The sequence below is a fragment of the Nannospalax galili genome, unplaced genomic scaffold, assembly GCF_000622305.1.
Source record: "Nannospalax galili isolate Female #2095 unplaced genomic scaffold, S.galili_v1.0 scaffold305, whole genome shotgun sequence".
In the NCBI taxonomy this organism is placed as follows: domain Eukaryota; kingdom Metazoa; phylum Chordata; class Mammalia; order Rodentia; family Spalacidae; genus Nannospalax; species Nannospalax galili.
Window position 1 is genome coordinate 10232761 of NW_008356258.1, and position 19192 is coordinate 10251952.

At 40.2% G+C, this 19192-nt stretch overlaps 1 protein-coding gene across 7 annotated transcripts in view; it reads left to right on the top strand.

Annotated features, from left to right (window-relative positions):
- The window catches only part of Rxfp1 (relaxin family peptide receptor 1), a 174508-nt gene that overhangs the window by 70944 nt on the left and 84372 nt on the right, over nucleotides 1–19192 (top strand). For 6 of the 7 annotated variants that reach the window (XM_008854318.2, XM_017803515.1, XM_008854317.2 and 3 more), the window contains exons 3-4: nucleotides 9350–9448; nucleotides 14332–14437. In XM_008854318.2, the coding sequence (XP_008852540.1) occupies nucleotides 9350–9448; nucleotides 14332–14437 (205 nt within the window). Of the gene's footprint in view, nucleotides 1–9349; nucleotides 9449–14331; nucleotides 14438–19192 lie in introns of those variants that run through there. The other variant, XM_017803517.1, reaches the window with a different exon arrangement.

The following is a 19192-nucleotide window of genomic DNA, read 5'->3' on the forward strand; positions in this document are numbered from 1 at the left end:
GGAGAAAAAATGATGAAGAGGAGGAGGATGAGGAGGAGGAGGAGAAGAAGAAGGAGAAGACGGAGAGCAAGCAAACACGCAGCATAAATAACTACATCATCTAAAATTACTGGAAAAAAAATACTGCAGTTAAGGCAACTGTGATGGCTGGTGTTGTCATCTTGGCAAAAACTACAGTCACCTGAGAGTTTGGCCTCAGCATGTCTGGGGGATTATCTTGATAAGGGTAACTGAGGTAGGCAGACCCATCCACTGTGGATGGCACCATCCCCTAGTCCGGAGATCCTGGCTTCTGTAAGAGTAGAGAAAACCATCTGAGCACTAGGGTGCATGGGTTAATTCAGTGCTGGACGCTTGGCTATGGCTCCAATGTAATCAGCTGTCTCAAGCTCCTGTGACTTCCTTGAAATCATGGACGGTAGCCTATGGGTTAAAATAAGCTTGCTTCCCTTAAGTTGTTTTTATTGGAGTATTTCATCATAGCAACAGAAGGAAAAAACTAAGACGGCCACATCTATTGTAGTCCTTAAAACAGCAGAAGTATAAGAGATCAGCAGTGAGAGACAAAGGACCAGGAAAGAGCACCAAGCCCATGATGTTGTCACTGCACTATTTATGGTAAAAATGTGACAGCTTGAAATAGTCCATTTGTAGAAGCTGTTAAATATAGAACCTGCTAAGGAAGCAGCATGAACATCTTCTGTCAGTCTCCCAGCTAAGGAAGCAGCATGAACATCTGTCAGTCACCCAGCTATGCAGCATAAACATCTGTCAGTCACCCAGCTAAGCAGCATGAACATCTTCTGTCAGTCACCCAGCTCCTTCCGTCTTCAGTTTTATGGCAGGGTTGAAACACCACCCACGAAATAGCCCTGTGGTTACAGAGGGCTGCCACCTCACCTGATTACCTCATCACTCCAGATGCAACTGTAACACTAGCACGAATGAGGCTCCACAGAGTTTCACAAGGCCCTGCAGCCTACAAGGTCAAATTCTTCCCCAGACCCTTATAAAACTCATTCATCCTCTCGCTGGTCCTCTGAAGATGTGAAGGAAATGAAATTTGGTCTTAAGTAAATAAGCTCTCTGGAGATCTTAGCTCAGTGGTAGAATGTTTGCCTAGCACGTGTAAGAACCTGGGTTTAATCCCTGGTGCCACAAGAAAAGAAGGGGGCGCTCCTTACCACCCCTAGAGCCAAATGAGTCACATGCTTCCATGTTTTATTTACAATATTTATAAATATATAACAATTCATAATACTCTGAAAATGAATTTATTTGGCAATTTAATTTTTTTCAGTAATATTCTGCACTTCACAATACTTTCCCTGATTCTAAGAATAAAAATAGTAATGGACTTAAATTCCAAATTATAACTACTTCTGTGATAATTAAATGAAATTTGGTAGCATTCACACAGTCCTGACCTTAGACCCTGTAAGGGGAGAAGGAGATGACACCTTTCTCATCCATTATAAGAGGCACAGCTGACACTCCTATAACAGGTTAGTAAAAGCAAAGCATAGCCAGTTTAATCAAAGTTTTACATGAGACCAGAGCCTTCAGAAATGAAGATGCAAAAATCCAGGGAAACAATCTGTTTTTAGGTTTAGATTTGATGCAGAATGAACAGACATGTAGAAAAATGATTAGAGAAAAAATACATACAAATGCTGAAAGGAAGTGTGGGGAACATCTGTCTAGATCCTTCTTGGCCTCTCTGTGCAGTATGGGGGACATCTGTCTAGATCCTTCTTGGCCTCTCTGTGCAGTATCCCTTCCTCTCAGGGATGGGGTATCCCACTGAATGGGGAATTTTACCATCTACCATCAGACAAGGCAGATCACAGAATTTCCTTACAGTTCGCTCCCACACAGAAAAATGGGGGAAAGTTAAAGTAACTTTCTAGATTTTTATAGCTGGCTCTGGGAACAGCAGTTATGGTTTCTATGCCTTGAATTGCAGAAGAGAAACTGGTCTCTGTGCGTCACCTCAGGAAGATGAGAAATTGGAAGGCAGGAGAAGGGCCAGAGGCTGCGTATAATTCTTCCCAGTCTCCTTAGCTGAAAATTCTCATCCTGCCAAAGCACTGTAGTCCAAAGCACCTTCTTCTGAGACCCAACAAGTCTTGATGAGAGAAATGAAATTGGACAGCAGGAAAGTCAACAGCTGGACACACATGCATAGTGAGACCCTGTCTTTATAAAACGGTGAGGAGGCTGGAGAGATGACTTAGTCAATAAAGTGCTTGCCACACAAGCATGAGGATCCATGCTCGACCCCCAGCACCTTCATTTGAAAAAAAAAAAAAATGCACTTGGGAAGCAAAGACAGGAGGATTCCTGAAACTCACTGGCCAATCAGTTTAGTGGAATCAGTGTGCTTCAGGTTCAGTAAGAGACCTTGTCTTAAAAAACAAGCTGAAGAGTGATAGAGAAGGCGTGCTACATTGACCTCTGGCCTCAACATGCACATACACATGCTCACAAAAAATTTTTTTAAATAGATAACAAATGGTAATAATTATTTGAAGTTGATATAACACAAAAGTTGGACTTCTATAAGTAGAGTATAATCCCTGTACATGGAAAAGAAAATAAATAATAATGTTATTACTTTAATATTCAGTTATTCTTAATCATTCTGTTTCTAAGCCAAATCACTCTACTTCTCTGAATCAATTTTTTCTGTTTCTAAAAGAAAGGCAAATGATTGTGACTGAGCAACATTCTTATGAGGATGAAACATCTACTACAACATTGTCGATTTGTGTTGAATAATAGCTCTCTACCAGCTAAATATTAATGTTTAGCTTCTCTGTGAAAATGGGGGAAGTGAAATCACAGAATTCCCTTTTCTGGTACCTATATACATGAACCAAAACTATAGAAGCAAACATTTGTGCATTAGTTACTCTTTTGTTGCTTCAATAAAAGACCATGATGAAAAGCAATTTATACGGTTGCAGAAAGATAGTAAGAGTCCATCACCACAGGGAGGCAGGGCAGCAAGTGGCAAGTAAGGCAGAAGGAACAGCAAGCTGGGAGGTCACATCCCCAATTGCTTGCAGAAAGCAGAGAGAGCAAAGTAGAAGTCAGGTAAGGTATAAATCCTCAAAGGCCATACCCAGAAATGTACTTCCGCCAGCAAAGCTAAACCATCTAAACATTCCATATCCCCCCAAATATGGAGGGTATTTCTCATTCAAGCCACCACATTCCACTCCCTGGACCCCATGGGCTCATGGCCATATCATAATGCAAAATGTTGTTATTCCAATTCAAAAGTCTCCAAAGTCTTTTAACAATCTCAACACTGTTCAAAAGTCCAATGTCCAAAGTCTCTTCTGAGACTCAAGGCATTCTCTTAACTGTGATCCTCTGTTCCATACTTCCAATATAAATGGCACAGAATATGCATTATCATTCCAAAATGAAGGAATGGGGGTATATTGAGAAAATACTGGACCAAAGCAAAACTGAAACCCAAGGTGTAAACACCAAATCCCACAGCTTCATGTTCCATAACTGGGACTTGAGTTACAAATGGCATAGATGGCTTCCCAACCCTCCGGCTTTGGTGTTTATGACATACATTTATCTCTTGGACTTGTTCCACTTCCTGTATGCAGCTCTCCTTGGCAGATGTCTCACTGCTTTGGTTTCTTCAACATCTTGGGGTCTCTATTGCAACCCAGGCTTTACTTTCACAGTTTCACACAATGGCCTCTGACAGCATCCTGACCTCGCAGGGCCTTCTCACAGGGACTCAGGATCATGCCTTAACTGTGAGTGACTATAATCAAGAACTAGTGACATAGTTCCATATATAATGGCACAGAATAAGTATTTCCATTCCATCAGAGAAGAATGGGGCATAACAAGGAAAGATCAGACCAAAGCAAGACTGAAACCCAGCATAATACCAGATTCTACAGATCCATGTCTAGCTTCTGGGCCTCTTAATGGAATAGTCTGGCTCCAAAGGGAACAGGTGGCCTCTTATCTGCAGCTCTGCTCCTGTAGCAGGTACAGCCATTCTCTTGAGTCAGCTCTACTCCTTACATGCAGCTTTCCTAAGAGGACATCCCATGATCTTGGCATCTCTAGCATTCTGGGGTCCCTGTTATGCCTTCGCAGCTTCAGGAGCTTCTCAAGGCCTCCTTGCAAGGACTCTGACCCTGTCGCACATTACTTGGCCTCAAATGATGATCTGGAACCAGGGTACAAAATTTCATGACCCCGTCAATCTGGAATGCCTGAAAAACAAAGCAACACTGCTAAGTCCTGCTGCTGCCTCAGGATGGAACCTGGCCCCTCTGGACAATAGTTACATCGGCGTCTGTGTGCTGACCCTGGGCAGTTGCTTTTAAGGAGCAGAGAACCCTTTCAATGGCATTCTCAGTTTTAGGCCTTCTCCTTTAAAGTGAATTTGCACTTTTACAACATATGCCCTTCCAGGGTAGGGTCTTCCTTCAGGACATCTTTCCTGCTGTCCCAATGCACAGCACCAAGTTCCTCTTTAATAGCACTAACCTCTTGAACAATTACAGGTGATTTTTCAGTACTGCCTACGGCTTTAAACTCCCTCCACCAAATGACATTTTTCATACCTTTTTGCTCCATTTTTTCACTGTATACACACCGAAGAACAGTGAAGAGTAGCAACAACACAGCCTATTCTGTGAAATTTCCTCCACAAAACAAATTGGTCCATTACTCCTGAATTGAACCCCATTCAAGTTCTCAGACATGAGCAGAATGCAGCCAAATTCTTGCCAGAATATCACACAAATGGCCTCTAGTCCAGTTCTTCATAGAATCTTTGTTCCCCTTTGAAACCTCCTAAGTCAAGCCTGCACTGTCTGCATTTCCCTCAACATCTTCCAAGCTCCTACCAGAATAGCCCATTAAGCTCTGCTTACAGTGTTCTAGGGCTTTTCTAGCCCAAAGTTCCAAACCTTTCCTTCTACAAGCTGGTTCCAAAGACATAAGAACCACATGGTCAGGTTTATCACAGCAAAAGACCCACTCCTCATACAATTTTCTCTACCAGTTACTTGCTTTATTGCTGCAACAAAACACCTGACAAAAGCAACCTAAGGAAGAGTTTATTTTGGCTCAGTTCAACAGTACGGTTCACAGCTACAATCCATAGACTAGGACACTCTGCCCAGTCCCTGCCAGTTCCAGTACAACTGGCCAACCACTGCCACCATTGCTCCTGACCACATCCTTGTTTTAGAAGCAATGGCAGGAAAAGAACCTTGTAACTCCCTATCACTAACCAAAGTGGATGTGAATGTACCCCAGGTCCTGGCTCTATAGCAGATGTGACATGCTGTTCCAAGATTTTCAGTGTCTGTCCCCACCAAGGAGTGGAATTGAATGGAAGTTGAGTCCATCTGTAGTATAGTCCCCTGTGGGTTCACAGCAGTTGCACAATATAGCTGTCATGCCCCACATAATCTATTCCATTAGAGATTCAATATTCATATATGTTTGCCTCTCAACTTCATTTAGCCTAGAATGTGTTAGCTTTCTGTCACTATAATGCCTGAGATGATCAAGTAATAATGAGAAGTTTGTGGATTGGAGAGACAGCTCAGCAGTTAAGAGTGCGTGCTGTTCTCACAAAGGACCTGAGTTCAGTTCCCAGCACCCACAAGGCAACTCACATCACCTGTAACTCCAGATCCAGGGGACCCAGCACCGTCTTTTGGCCTGCATGGGTACTGCATTCACATGATGCACATACACACACACATATACACATGAATAGCTAATAAAAATAGAATCTGGAGCGATGACTCAGTGGTTAAGATCACTCACCGCTCCTACACAGGACCCAAGTTTGATTTCTAGCACCCATATGGTGGCTCACAAACACCTGAACTTCTAGTTCCAAGGGATCCAGTACCCTCTTCTGGCTTTCACAGGTACTTCACTCATGAACACACACACACACACACACACACACACACACACACACATAAGTTTAAAATTAAAATCATTTTTAAAAAATAGTGATGTTTTATTTAGCCCATATCCTATTGTTATTGAGCCTGTGCTCAGGCAGCACATTATAGAGACCAAAATTATTCTCCTCATGGCTGAAGGCCTGGGGTCCAACTCTCAAACCTCCCAGTAGCATTAAGGTAGGGACTGGACCATTAGCACCAGGGCCATTTGGGGACCATTTCAGACTGAAACCATAGTCACAAGCTCCCAAACTGCTATACACTGGATCCGGGAGCTGTTAGGGTGCCCATATTAGCTTTGCATAATCATGACTTATCTTCCTGCCCAGTGGTTCAGTACTCTTAAAGCCATTCCTTAGACTTCTTCTTTATTATTTTATGTATTTTTTTAATTCTTCATGCGTATGAGTACATTGTCTGCATGTATGTAAGTGCACCCATGTTGTGCAATGCCCATGGGGGTCAGAAGAGAGTGTTGGATCCCCTGGACCTGAATTTAAGGACAGTTGTTAGCTGCCGTGTGGGTGCTGGGAATCGAACCTAGGTCTTCTGCAAGAGCACCCAGTGCTCTTAACCACTGAGTCATCTCTCCAGCCCCAGCTTCTTATGTAAGTCTACAAAACTGTCTTTTCTAAGTCCAACATGTCTTCTGAGGCATGCTGGGATTTGATTCGAGTTATATGCATTGGAAAGCAAAGAAGCATGTTGATTAAAGGGCCTGAGGAAAATGGACAACTCTCTGACTTCAATTAGAGTAACTAGAGGATCTTCATACAAGCTGCAACTGACCTTGTCAGAAAAAGCAAACTGCTTCTGATGGCAAGGAGCAGAGGGATAGGGACTTGGGGTGCTCAAAATCAGTGGAACACACATGTCCTAATACACTCACCTAAGACACATGCCAAAGCATGATTTCAACTTATACTACAACTTAGTAACACCTGGATCAGAGTCTACATGATTTGTGCTTCATCAATCCTGATATAAGACCTCCAGAAATATGACATTCTCTCCAGGTCATTATGGAAGTGCCCTGGTTCTCTGACCTATTTTGAGCTGATAACATTAAAAACCCTGATTATGCTTTTTCTGGATTTTTACATTTTTATTACCGTGTGTGTGTGTGTGTGTGCGTGTGTGTGTGTGTGTGTGTGTGTGATGTATGTGGGCATGCACATGCCATGGTGTAAATGTGTGTAAGTGTGGAGGTCAGAGGTTAACTTTGTGAATCAGTCTTCTCCTTCCACTTTTACATAGGTTCTGAGAATCAAACTCAGGTCATTAGGCTTACACAGTGAGCACTTTTACCTGCAGAGTCACCGCTCCAACCCTAAGTTTGTCATTTTTCTCTAATATTTCCAGAGGTGGAAATATAGTTAAATATAGTCATATATCGTCATTATAGTTATATAATTTGTCAACTTCACAAATCCAGAAAGACAGAACCTCAGCTGAGGAGTTTCCTCCACCAAACTGGTCTGTGGGCATGTCTGTAGGGGCATTTTTTTGATTGTTAATTGATACAAGGAGGGACCAGCCCAATGCGGAGAGTGCCATCCCTGGGCAGGTGGGCCTAAGATGTGCAAGAAAAGTAGCTGAGCAAGCCAGGGGGAGCAAGCCAGTAACACCATGGCCTTTGCTTCAGTTCCTGCCCTCGGGTTCCTACCTTGAGGTGCTGCCTTGCTTCTCCTCCAGGACAGACTGTAAACTGTAAGCTTAAGTAAATCCTCTCCTCCCCAAATTGCTTTTGCTCATGGTGTTGATCCTAGCAACAGAGAAAACCTAACCATCCACTTTACAATCCTTGATGTTTTTCCTTTTCATTGCAATGATTTATCGAACCACTTTGCCAGTGTCGAGGCTTGTAATAAACCCATCATCCCAAGCTTACCAAGCACAGGAGGAGCTGAAGACCAAGAAGCAGCAGTGAAGGGAGTGACTATACCCACCGATGTAAGCGCACAATCAATGTCTGCAATTGCCTCAACAATAAAACACAAAACTAGCTGGAAAAAAAGTTAGAAAATAGAGATGAGAAAATACATAAGCAGCCAAAGAGCAACCATTTTAAATATCAGGTTCTCTTTAATTTTATTTATTTATTTATTTTTATTTTATGTATATGAGTGTTATGCCTGTATGGGTATTACTGCACCCATGTCATGCAGTGCCTGCAGAGGACAGAGGACAGAAGATGGCATTGAATCCCCTGGAACTGGAGTTAAGGACAGTTGTTAGCTGCTGTCTGGGTGCTGGGATTCGAACCTGGGTCTTCCGCAAAAACAGCCAGTGCTCTTAACTGCTGAGCCATCTCTCCAGCCCCCAGAGTACTTTTAGAAGAAAAAAAAAAAAAAAGGAACACGGTCCCACTGACTCTTCCTTCGTGTATGCGTGTGTGTGTATGTGTGTGTGTGTGTGTGTCTGTGTGTGTGTGTGTGTAAGCAAGTATATGTGGAGAGCAAAGGTTTCTGTCTTTCCTCAGTCATCCACTTTGTGTGCTGTTTTTTTTTTTTCAGACAGGGTCTCTCATTGGCCTAGAGCTCACTATGATAGGGATCCTCCTGTCTTCTTCTCAGCACTGGGATTACAAACACATGCCACCACACCCATTTTTAATACTTTATTACTTTTATTTTATGTGTATGAGTGTATTGCCTGCATGTATATGAGTGCACTCTTGTTATGCAATGCCCATAGAGCTCAGAAAAGAGTGTCAGATCCCCTAGAACTGGAATTTTGGACAGTTGTTAACTGCCTTGTGGGTGCTGGAAACTGAACCTAGGTCCTCTGCAAGAGCAGCCAGTGCTCTTAACTTCCTAACCACTGAGCCATCTCTCCAGCCCCCATGACTGCATTTTTTTTTAATTGGGGATTGAGCTCAGGTCCTCATGTTTATTAAGCAAACACTTTACCAACTCACCCATCTCCCAGTCCCCTTCTTCTTGTATTAAATGCAATCATCAAAGCCATGTCTATCCATCTCTAAAACCAGTTTCCACAAAGGAAGAAGATATGTTCATGTATGTCCATCATCAGTTTCAATTAATGAAGATGGTTTGGGGAAACAAGTACCATGTGAAGAGCAGTGTGTCACATTTGAGCACATCTAAGTCATCACTGGTTCAAGTATGGCCAAATCCTCCTTGCAGCAGAATTACTACAGTGCTTGATAAACATGGAGACTGGGGCCCATTCCAAGCCTTGCGTTGGAGCCAGAAAGCCACATTTATAGGAAGTCCCGCAGGATGTGCACCAAACTACCTTTGAGATTCACTGCTTATTTTAGAGGAATTATTTTCCCCAAGACAGCAAAATAGATCTATTTGTTTTTCTTTTATAACTTTCCTGCTGTCTGATTTTTTTTACAGGAGACAACAATGGGTGGTCTCTACAGTTTGACAAATATTTTGCTAATTACTACAAGCTGACTCCCGTGAATCCCTTCAAGGCAGACACCTCTGAATGCTGTAAGTAATCAGAGCCATTGAGAGTCCCCTTTTCAAGGAGTTCATAGTAAGAGGCCATGTTTTCAAAAGTGGAGTACAATTTTTTTAAAGGTTAGTTATAGTTTTCTAGTTGCAAACTTTTTTAGAAATGCAATCTTTATTTGGAAATCTAAATTTTTTAATGTCCCAGAGATCAATAAAATTGGGTATTGCCAACAAAATTAGTGTTAGTGGTCAGAGTTGCTGTTTTATTTATATAAGCTCCTTTTTCACAATTACCATAATCTGACATAAACGAAATGGAAGATGGAAGAGCAGAGCAGCTGTTGGAGTTTTAATAATTGCAAGTGAAAAAAAAAATTCTGGGTCTAAGCTACAGAGCTTTGAATGCCTTGTTCATAGTATCCTACTAAGTGCAGTCATCTGCTGAGCATGTACAAATACACTGAATGGGGTGTGGAAGGAGAAAGCCTTATCAGTAACGTCATAATAGTTTAGATCAGGAATACCTATGAAAGTAATTCCTTTTATAAATTGTGTACTTAATAAATTATGCAGATACACATGTGTTCCTTAGGCCTGTAATTTTCAAAATTATGGTCAAAAAGCAAGAGTTGGGAGAAGGGAGAATTCCTCAACTATGTTCTTTACCTTTACGTCCCAGCACAATTTTTAAGTCTAGCTTTTAAAATTGTTAATATTTTTGTCTTCACTACCCAAATGAGATTAATTGACTACCAACAACCCTTAATGTAAGGAGATTCATAATACTCTCATAAGTCTTACAGTACCCAGCAGCCTGTCTCAGCATCAAATCTGCCTCCCAAAGAAGAAAGATCAAATAATTTGATCATTAAAAAGCTAAAAGGTGGTCTGGATTGGTAGAAAACTTGCCTAGCATATGTAATGTCCTAGGTCCAATCTCTAATACTGCCAAAAGAAAGAAACAGTTTCTGGGTGATGTAGTGCACACCTTTAATCCCAGCACTTGGAGGCAGAGGCAGGTGGATCTCTGTGAGATCAAGGCCAGTCTGATCAATATGAGTTCCAGGCCAGCTGGGGCTACAGGGAGACCCTTTCTTCAAAAGCTTTTTAAATAGAAACTTAATAGACATAACTATTAAAATGCAAAAATATGTATGAGGATGTGTCTTAACATGTAACTTCATTTTCTTTTTCTTTTATATTTTATTCATATTCCATATATTAATCTGTTTTCATTTCTTCATTTTTAATTGAATCTTATACCTTGCTTCATTCCAATAAGAATTTAATTGAATCTTATATCATACCTTACTCCAAAAAAAAGTCATAGCTTAATATTAATATATGACTATTAGCAGATTTAGACCATTAACAGACTATAAGAATCAAAAGTTAAATGGTGAATAAGAATAACAGCAAAAATATATATATAAGAGAATATCCTCAGTTTGGAGTGGTGACCAACACCTTAACACCAGCACAAGAAGCCTGGAAAAGCAGGATCTCAAGTTCAAGGCCATTCTGGGCCACACAGTGGGAAGGGAGAAAAAGAGAAGGAAGGGAAGGAGGGAAGGAAGGAGGGAGGGAGGGAGGGAGGGAGGGGAGGAAGAGGGAGGGGGAGGAAGAGGGAGGGGGAGGGAGGAGGAGGGAGGGAGGGAGAAGGAGGGAGGAGGAGAGAGGGAGGGAGGGAGGAAACAGTGGTTTACATAACTGTTATAGTTTGTAAAGCAAAATCAAATAAATGGGGAAAAACAGATCCAGTCAACAAGAGAAATCAGTTTTTGCCAGATATTTCATTCTAGAAGAAATTTGCCATAATTGTAATTATTCAAGAAGTGTGGCACTGCACAATAAATGATGAATTGAAATACAGAAGCAATTTTCCATCAATACTTAGAAAATACAAAAACGAGTTTTAATTAGTTATTTAGAGACAATGGGGTTTACAATTCCTGATTAAACACCTTTTCAAATTTGAAAGTGGTGCAAAGATGAAACAGTGCAGTGCAAGGATATCGGGGTGAGACTTGAATTAAGGTTCCTACTGTGCCATGTAACGTGTCAGATTATCATAGGGACTGTCGGTATTAAACTGAAAACAACTCATAACCATTTGGGGTTACAGGAATGAATGTAAGGAAAGAACATTTTTTTAAATTCCCTTTTCAGACAAATATCACAGAAGCATCATATAAGATTAACCAGTGTAGGGCTAGAGGGATAGTTCATCAGTTAAGAACACTGGCTGCTTTTGTAGAAGACCAGGGTTCAATTTTCAGTACCTACACGGCAGCTAACAATCCTTTGTAACTTCAGTTCCAGGGGATCCAACACCCTCTTCTGAACTCTGAGGGCATTGCATGACACAGGTGCACTTACATACATGCAGGCAATACACTCATTCACGTAAAATAAAAATAATAATTTTTTAACGATTAACCAATGCATGATCAAAGTTTGAAGTTTAAGGATCTCGAGGAGAGGTTTGTTTACTCCACACTCAGAGGCTACAAGTATTAACTCACTAGTGCTTTGCACAGTTTTTGTTTTAACCTAGTTGAAATTTTCTATACAGTTTTTAACCTAATTTTAAATTAGCATTTTGGCATAATCAGGCTTCTATTTTATAATAAGCTCTCTTAAAATATAGTATATAAGACTGGGGGTGTAGCTCTACTGTTAGAATATTTCCCTAGCAAGCACAAGTTCCTGGGTTCAATCCCTAGCACCAAACTGGGTGGGGTGGTGCACACCTGTAATTCTAGCAATTGGGAGGTAGAGGCAGGAGGATCAGAATGTCAAGGTCATACCTGGCTATATGAGTACAAGGCCAGTCTGAGATACATGAGAGTCATCTAAAAAAATAATAATAACAATAATAATAATAATAACAATAATGGGCTGGAGAGATGGTTCGGCAGTTAGAAGCACTGGCTGCTCTTGCAAAGGACCAAGGTTCAATCCCCAGCACCCACACGGCCAATAACAACCATCCTTCACTCCAATCCCAGGGGAATTGATGCCCTCTTCTGGTCTCCATGGGCATTGCACAACATGGGTGCACTTAAATACATCTGGCCAAAACACTCACACACATAAAATAAAAATAAATTTAAACATTTTTTGAACAATAATAATAAATAAAATACATTATATGAGAAATATTAAGTGGCATACTTTACCTATTCCTTTGTTGTTTCATGTTAATATTGTCTCTTCATTTTACCTTATTACAGATTACCTTAATTCGATATTTATATATGGAGAAAACCCTGGGATTAACACCGAGTTCATTGCTTTGCTATACAGGCCTTCATTCTCAGAGCTTTCAATCTCCTCCCCAATGTTTACCATCTCATTCCCAGGACATAAACATACACTCACATAGTAGATATGACTCAGGAGAAGAGAAGAACACTTGTCACCCAGGCTCCCAGAGTGAAGGTTGCCTTCCTAGCTGGGAGCCCACAGCCAGCTGTGCTCCTTAGCCATCTACAGAAGACACCTTCATGCTCTGTAGAAACCTTACCACAAAGGTCAGAAACTGGGAGCCTGCAAACAGGAAATCTTTGCAGGAATTTTGGGTTGTTCTGCAGTGTTTTAAACTATCTCTTATTGTTTTAAAATAAGCAATTACATATAAAACATTGTATTTCTACGTTACTGTCAGAAGTTGTAGATATGGTTCCCCATGTTCCTGTTCTAATTTGACAGTAGCTAGAAGTGGTTCCCCTTAGACATGGGGACAGCAGACAGTCTACAAATGCAACCCTACTGTGGAGTTTGGGCCTCTGAAGTAAGTGGGGAGGGCAGCGATCCTCATTGTCTCACCAGCCATCCATTCCCAGCAAGGCAGAAATCACACTGCATTAGTTAGATGGGATAAAGTCCCACCAAACTGTTTAGATGCACTGCAGGTCTCTAGCAGATGTATTGAATCACATCCTTAACACCAGTGCTCCAGCCCCACAAGCTGGCCAAAAATGGCCCACACTCCTTTCCAATGCCCATCAGTGAGAATAAAATGTACAGAAAAATGTCCCATAAATGTCACCCCACATATGACAAAGAAAGATCATTTTTAAATATCCTTTGAAAAACTCCTGAATTTCTTAAAAAAAAAAAAAAAAAAAAAAAAAAAAAAAAAAAAAAAACCTCTGCCTGTTACGCAGGCTTTGGGAGGTCTAGAAGGATCGTGGGTCGAAGGCCACCCTGAGCTACAGGGGAAAACTATTCAAGAGAAAAACAAAAAGATTATTCCATGTTTATTTCCCTCTTTTCTTTTTCCTTTCTAGTTAGAATGTTTTGATCTTCCATTAAAGGCTTTGATTACTTATTATTACTTTGAATACTTGCTCTCAAAAAGAAGCTCTCAAATGAATATTAAGCCCCATCGCACACTATCACATCTCACAGAAGCAGAATATTTCATTCATTTGCTGTTTTTCAAAAGGAAAGCGATGGCTCAGCAGTTAAGTGTGACTGCAACTCTTCCAGAGGATCAGAGTTTGGTGCCCAGCATCCATGTGGCATGGTGGAGAGGTCACAACTACCTGTAACTTCAGCCCCAGGAGATCTAATGTGTTCTTCTAGCTTCCATATGCACCTGCACACACATGTGCATACACACAGACACATACATATAATTTTTTTAATTTAAAAATAATATTAAATGGAAAAAGGATGGGCTCATAAACAAGTATGTTTCCAAATCTTAATGCTAGTCTAGCATTGTGTCAAAGTTAAATCAGAAGCAAATTTTGGAACCTTAATTTAAAGCATTCCCCCAATTGCTTGGGTAAGCATGATAGACCTTTATACGAAGCTATATTCTCATAGTTCTGCATTTCTTTCTCTTCATTCCCCTCCTCTCCCTGGTCTCTCACTTCATCATTCCTTCCCACTTCCTCGCTGTTCAGTGATTGGCTCTGTGCCCAAGCGTTGTTTTTGCCGAGATCTAGAGCTTGACTGTGATGAAGCCAATTTACGAGCTGTTCCTTCAGTTTCTTCCAATGTGACTGTAATGTAAGTAGAAAAGACTGGCTCACCATTGTGGCTGGGATAGTACTGAGAAAGCGCACCACAATGGATAGCACATCCTTGTGGGATGAGTATTCTGTTCAAAGAATATTTCACTCCTAGGCCAGTTGTAATGAGTTTTCATACATAGTTTGCATTTCTTATAGATTAATTTTTCTTTTATGTATATGAGTATTTTGCTTACACACACACACACATATATATATATATATATATATATATATATATGTATGTATGTATACTCTGTGTGCCTGATGACCTTGGAAGCCAAAAAGAGGGTGTCTAATCCCCTGGAACTGGAGTTATAGGCAGTTGTGGGTGCTGGGAACTGATCTGAGATCCTCTGCTCTTAACTGCTGAGCCATCTCTCCAGCCTGGTATTTTGCATTTTTTAAATATTAGACCTCAATATATATATATGTATGTATGTATGTATGTATACTCTGTGTGCCTGATGACCTTGGAAGCCAAAAAGAGGGTGTCTAATCCCCTGGAACTGGAGTTATAGGCAGTTGTGGGTGCTGGGAACTGATCTGAGATCCTCTGCTCTTAACTGCTGAGCCATCTCTCCAGCCTGGTATTTTGCATTTTTTAAATATTAGACCTCACCTTAAATTATTTCATATGAACAATCCTGAAAGTACTTACCATCCCCATATTTCATCTAAACAAAAGATGGCATCCACTACATTTGCTACTGAAAAAGAAACTGCCAATAAAACTGCTACTACACCCTTCTTGTTACATGGAACTTTTATTTGATGCTTATTGCAAGAGCTCCTTAGAGGTTTTATTCCTCCTCGTGTACAAATGAAAAGAACAAGAATAATAAATTGGATAGACTTTCCCAGAACTTCACATTTAAATTAACTTCTAAATTACATTTTGACTCAGAGATATTGATGTTATATTTTCCTAAGCAATTCAAACTTAGGTATGTAAAAGAAAAAGATTCTTTTAATAAGTGGCTTGTTGATTTCTAGTGTTTATGGTTCTGAGTTTCTGGTTGTACTTATTTGAGCTCAGCCAGACTTGAGTAGCACAAGCGCACAATTTGGTGCTGACTTTTTAAAAGAGTTCAGTGGAAGGTGGATATTTCAATATAATATTTTCACTGAGTTGATTGGTTTTTTGGTTTTGGTTTTGTGGGATTTTATCCAGACATTTTACTATCTAGTAATTCTGACTTTTTGGTTTATTCGGACACAATAAAAACAATTCTTGAGTTTATAAATCTTGACAAGTCCTGCCTTTCTCAAAATAAATAAGCTACATGACGGCTCAAAGGCTTGGCACACAGCAGAAGAGTTGCAAAAACAGAGTCCCATCCAGGCCACAGAATCTGGGTGCTGCCTAGTGAATAGTGGCCCAAAAACATAAACAGAGAAGCCTGGGAGGGTAGACCACAAAAGTTTGCTTTCTAAGGAAGAAGCATTTCCTGAATTAAGGAAGAAGGGCTCTCTGGTATCCTTCCTGTCTTTCCTCCCATGGCTTAGTGTGGTAATTAATCTTGCTAGAAAAAATAATGATTCTCCAAAGTAATTGAGGACTTGTGGAGAGTTGCTATGAGTCAGATTTTAACTAGACATGTTAGGTGTAAAATTTTGTGATGATTTCATTCTATTTTCAAAGAAAAAAAATCATTATCACCCCCACTGCTTATACCAAATTACTAGAAAATATAAATGAAAGACTCCCCTGATGCAGTCAATCTCATTTTTCCTTTTCCCCCAAGTAAGATTTAAATTTCTCAACAATCCAAGGAAGCTTTGTGAAAGGAAGGGACAGAGGGTGAAAGCTGGAGGGACTGGGGTCAAGAAGAAGGCAATGATCAAAGGGTGAATAATTTAGCTAAGTTAATTATCATTCCGTTTTTTAATGTTTTATATATATGGATATTTATTATATTTATATATATGGATATGTATGCCCAGTTTTAACCAAAGGAAGGAAGGAAAGAAGGAAGGAATAGAGGGAGGAAGGGAGGGATAGAAGTAAGGAGGGAGGTTAGACAGGGAGTGTGAGAGGAGGGATAACTAAAGCTTAGGTGGATCCTACCAGAAGGCAAGTGAAGAAGGCAGGTAAAGTGATACCGAGGCTGAGTTACAGACTGGTTATAGAATGGGCAAGCTAGGTGGCAGTAAATGGGAACAACCAGGATTCAATATTACTTTTTTTTTTATTTTAATATTAACAAGTGGCTTGGTGGAAAGATGAATAAGATTGTTTGGGATGTTCTGTATGAAATACAGAAAGAAAAATTAATAAAAAAATTAAAGGAAATTTCCAAAATACATTTATACATGTAGGTATAATGCTCAGATGTTTATGTCTATAGCGTTTTATTTATTCTTTGTTTTAAAAAACAGCATCATTGCTAGGTGTGGTGGTGCATGCCTTTAATCCCAGCACTCGGGAGGCAGAGGCAGTTGGATCTCTGTGAGCTAAAGGCCAGCCTGGTCTACATAGTGACTTCCAGAACAGCTGGGGCTACAGGGAGACCCTGTCTCAAAAAATAAAAATAAAAAATAAAAATAAATTAAAAACAGCATTATTAAGTTGGGAGTGTAGCTCAGTACTGCTGTACTTGCTTAACATGTGAAGATCTGAATTCAGTCCTTAGGACTGCAAACATACATATATACAGACAGAATGTGTGTGTGTGTGTGTGTGTGTGTGTGTGTGTGTGTGTGTGTGTAGACAAATAGACACAGCTACATAGCATTCTCTTGTACTTTGAGTCAAACCACTTGATTCTAGCTGCTCATTTACATAGACTCTTCTCTGCTGGCCCAGGTTCCTATCTTATCCCAGTCTGTTTGTTCAGTTCCAGGGAGAAAAAGAACTGTAAGCTTTACTGTAAATATATTAAAAGATTAATATCAAATTGGATTGCTGGGTTCTTCCACATTTTGAGTTGGATCTGTTACAGGGAAATGTCAGAAATAGCCTGAAGCATATATAAGCAAAGTATCAAAGATGCCAATAATCCAGGTAATGTTTACTGAAATTGAGACTCAAAACGTTTCACATTAATGCTAAAGAGTGAAACAGGCAAACCCATATTTGAATATTTACAATTTTTCTAGCTCACTAAACTTTAACTTTGAGAGTTGACTTTCAGATCCCTGAATTTTATCCCTAAAATGACATGATTACTGTTGAGTAAGAACTTTTTTCCTAATCCAGAGCACTGGTTTTGACAATAATGATAAAGCTAAGCCCTTTAGCTCTCTGCCACATATAAACACACTTTGTGTGTGTGTGTGTGTGTGTGAGAGAGAGAGAGAGAGAGAGAGAGAGAGACTTTGTGAAGAGCCAAACTTGAAATATCAAATTTTAAAATACAAAATTATTATATGAAAAAAGTGTCTGAGGTTTTCCTAATCAATGAAAATAATATCTACCTATTTTCATTTCTATAAAAACACTTTGAAAATGTAAATGAAGCTATTTGTGAAAACATTTGCTATTACTTAGAAAGAAGTCATCTATAAATCCTAAATATTCTGTACTAATAAGGCTCCAACTTCACAAGACTCAGTGACAAGCCATCCCTGTAGCCTCCTTCCCTATACCCCACTCTACTCAAGGGCAGCCAGCCTCTTTTTGAGGAGTTCTCTCATGGAGCCTCACTTGCATCTCTTTTAAGAACATCAAATATCTTCCTTGCAAAGTCCTGGGGTCATCATCTCCTCTTTCAGCACACTTTTTAACTGAATTTTTGTGCATTTCCAACACACTTTTTAACTGAATTTTTGTGCATTTCATACAATATGTCTTCATCATATTTATACCCACTCCTCTATCTGCAGCCCCTATAACTGCCCCCACTGTATTTCACATATTGTCATATAGTAAGGCCTATCCAGTCAAGTTTGGGTCCCCAGATGTCCCTCCATGTGAGTTCATCCACTGGAAACCTGGTCAGCCTGTCTAGTGTCACTTCCTTAAAGAAGACCAACTCTCCCTCATCCAGCAGTGATCTTATCCATTTCCCCTCTTCTATGCTGAGTTTTTGTCTGGTTTGAGTTTGCATGGATCTTGTGCATGATGTCACCATTCTATAAGTTCATACAAGCAAGTTCCCAGTCTCCTGGAAAACTCTGTTTCCTTGTTGTCATCCAACACCCCTAGCTCTTACAGCCTTTCTGCCCCCTATTCTGCAATGGTCCCTGAGCCCTGGGTGGAAGAGGTTTAATACAGAGACACGCAGTCTGCAGTATCTTATTCTTTATGTTTTGGCCAGTTGTGGCTTTCTTAGTTAATCACCATTTGCTGTATGAGAGAGCTTTGCTAGTGAAGAGTTGAGAGATGCATCAGTATTATCTCTACCCGCTGTTCTACAATGTTCCCTGACCTTAGGTGTAGAAGATGAATTGTCCAACACACTTTTTTTTTTCATTGCATTATTTGTTTACTTTTTATTCATTTGTGGGGGGCACAAGCCACATGCAAATATAGAGATCAAAGGACAACCACAGGGAGCCAGTTCTCTCCTTCTACCCTTTGGGTTCTGGACATTCGATGCAGGTCACGCGGTGGCAAGCACTTTTTTTTTTTTTTTTTGGGTCAAATGAGGTTTTTTTAATCATTATTTTTTTTTTCATATAGAAGAATTCATTCCAAAGCAATTGACATTGAGACGTTTTCACATGCATTTCTAATCTCTATATACATGACTATCACTGGTCACAGTCGCCCACCTTCTGAGCTCCTCGGCATCTGAGCATGATTACA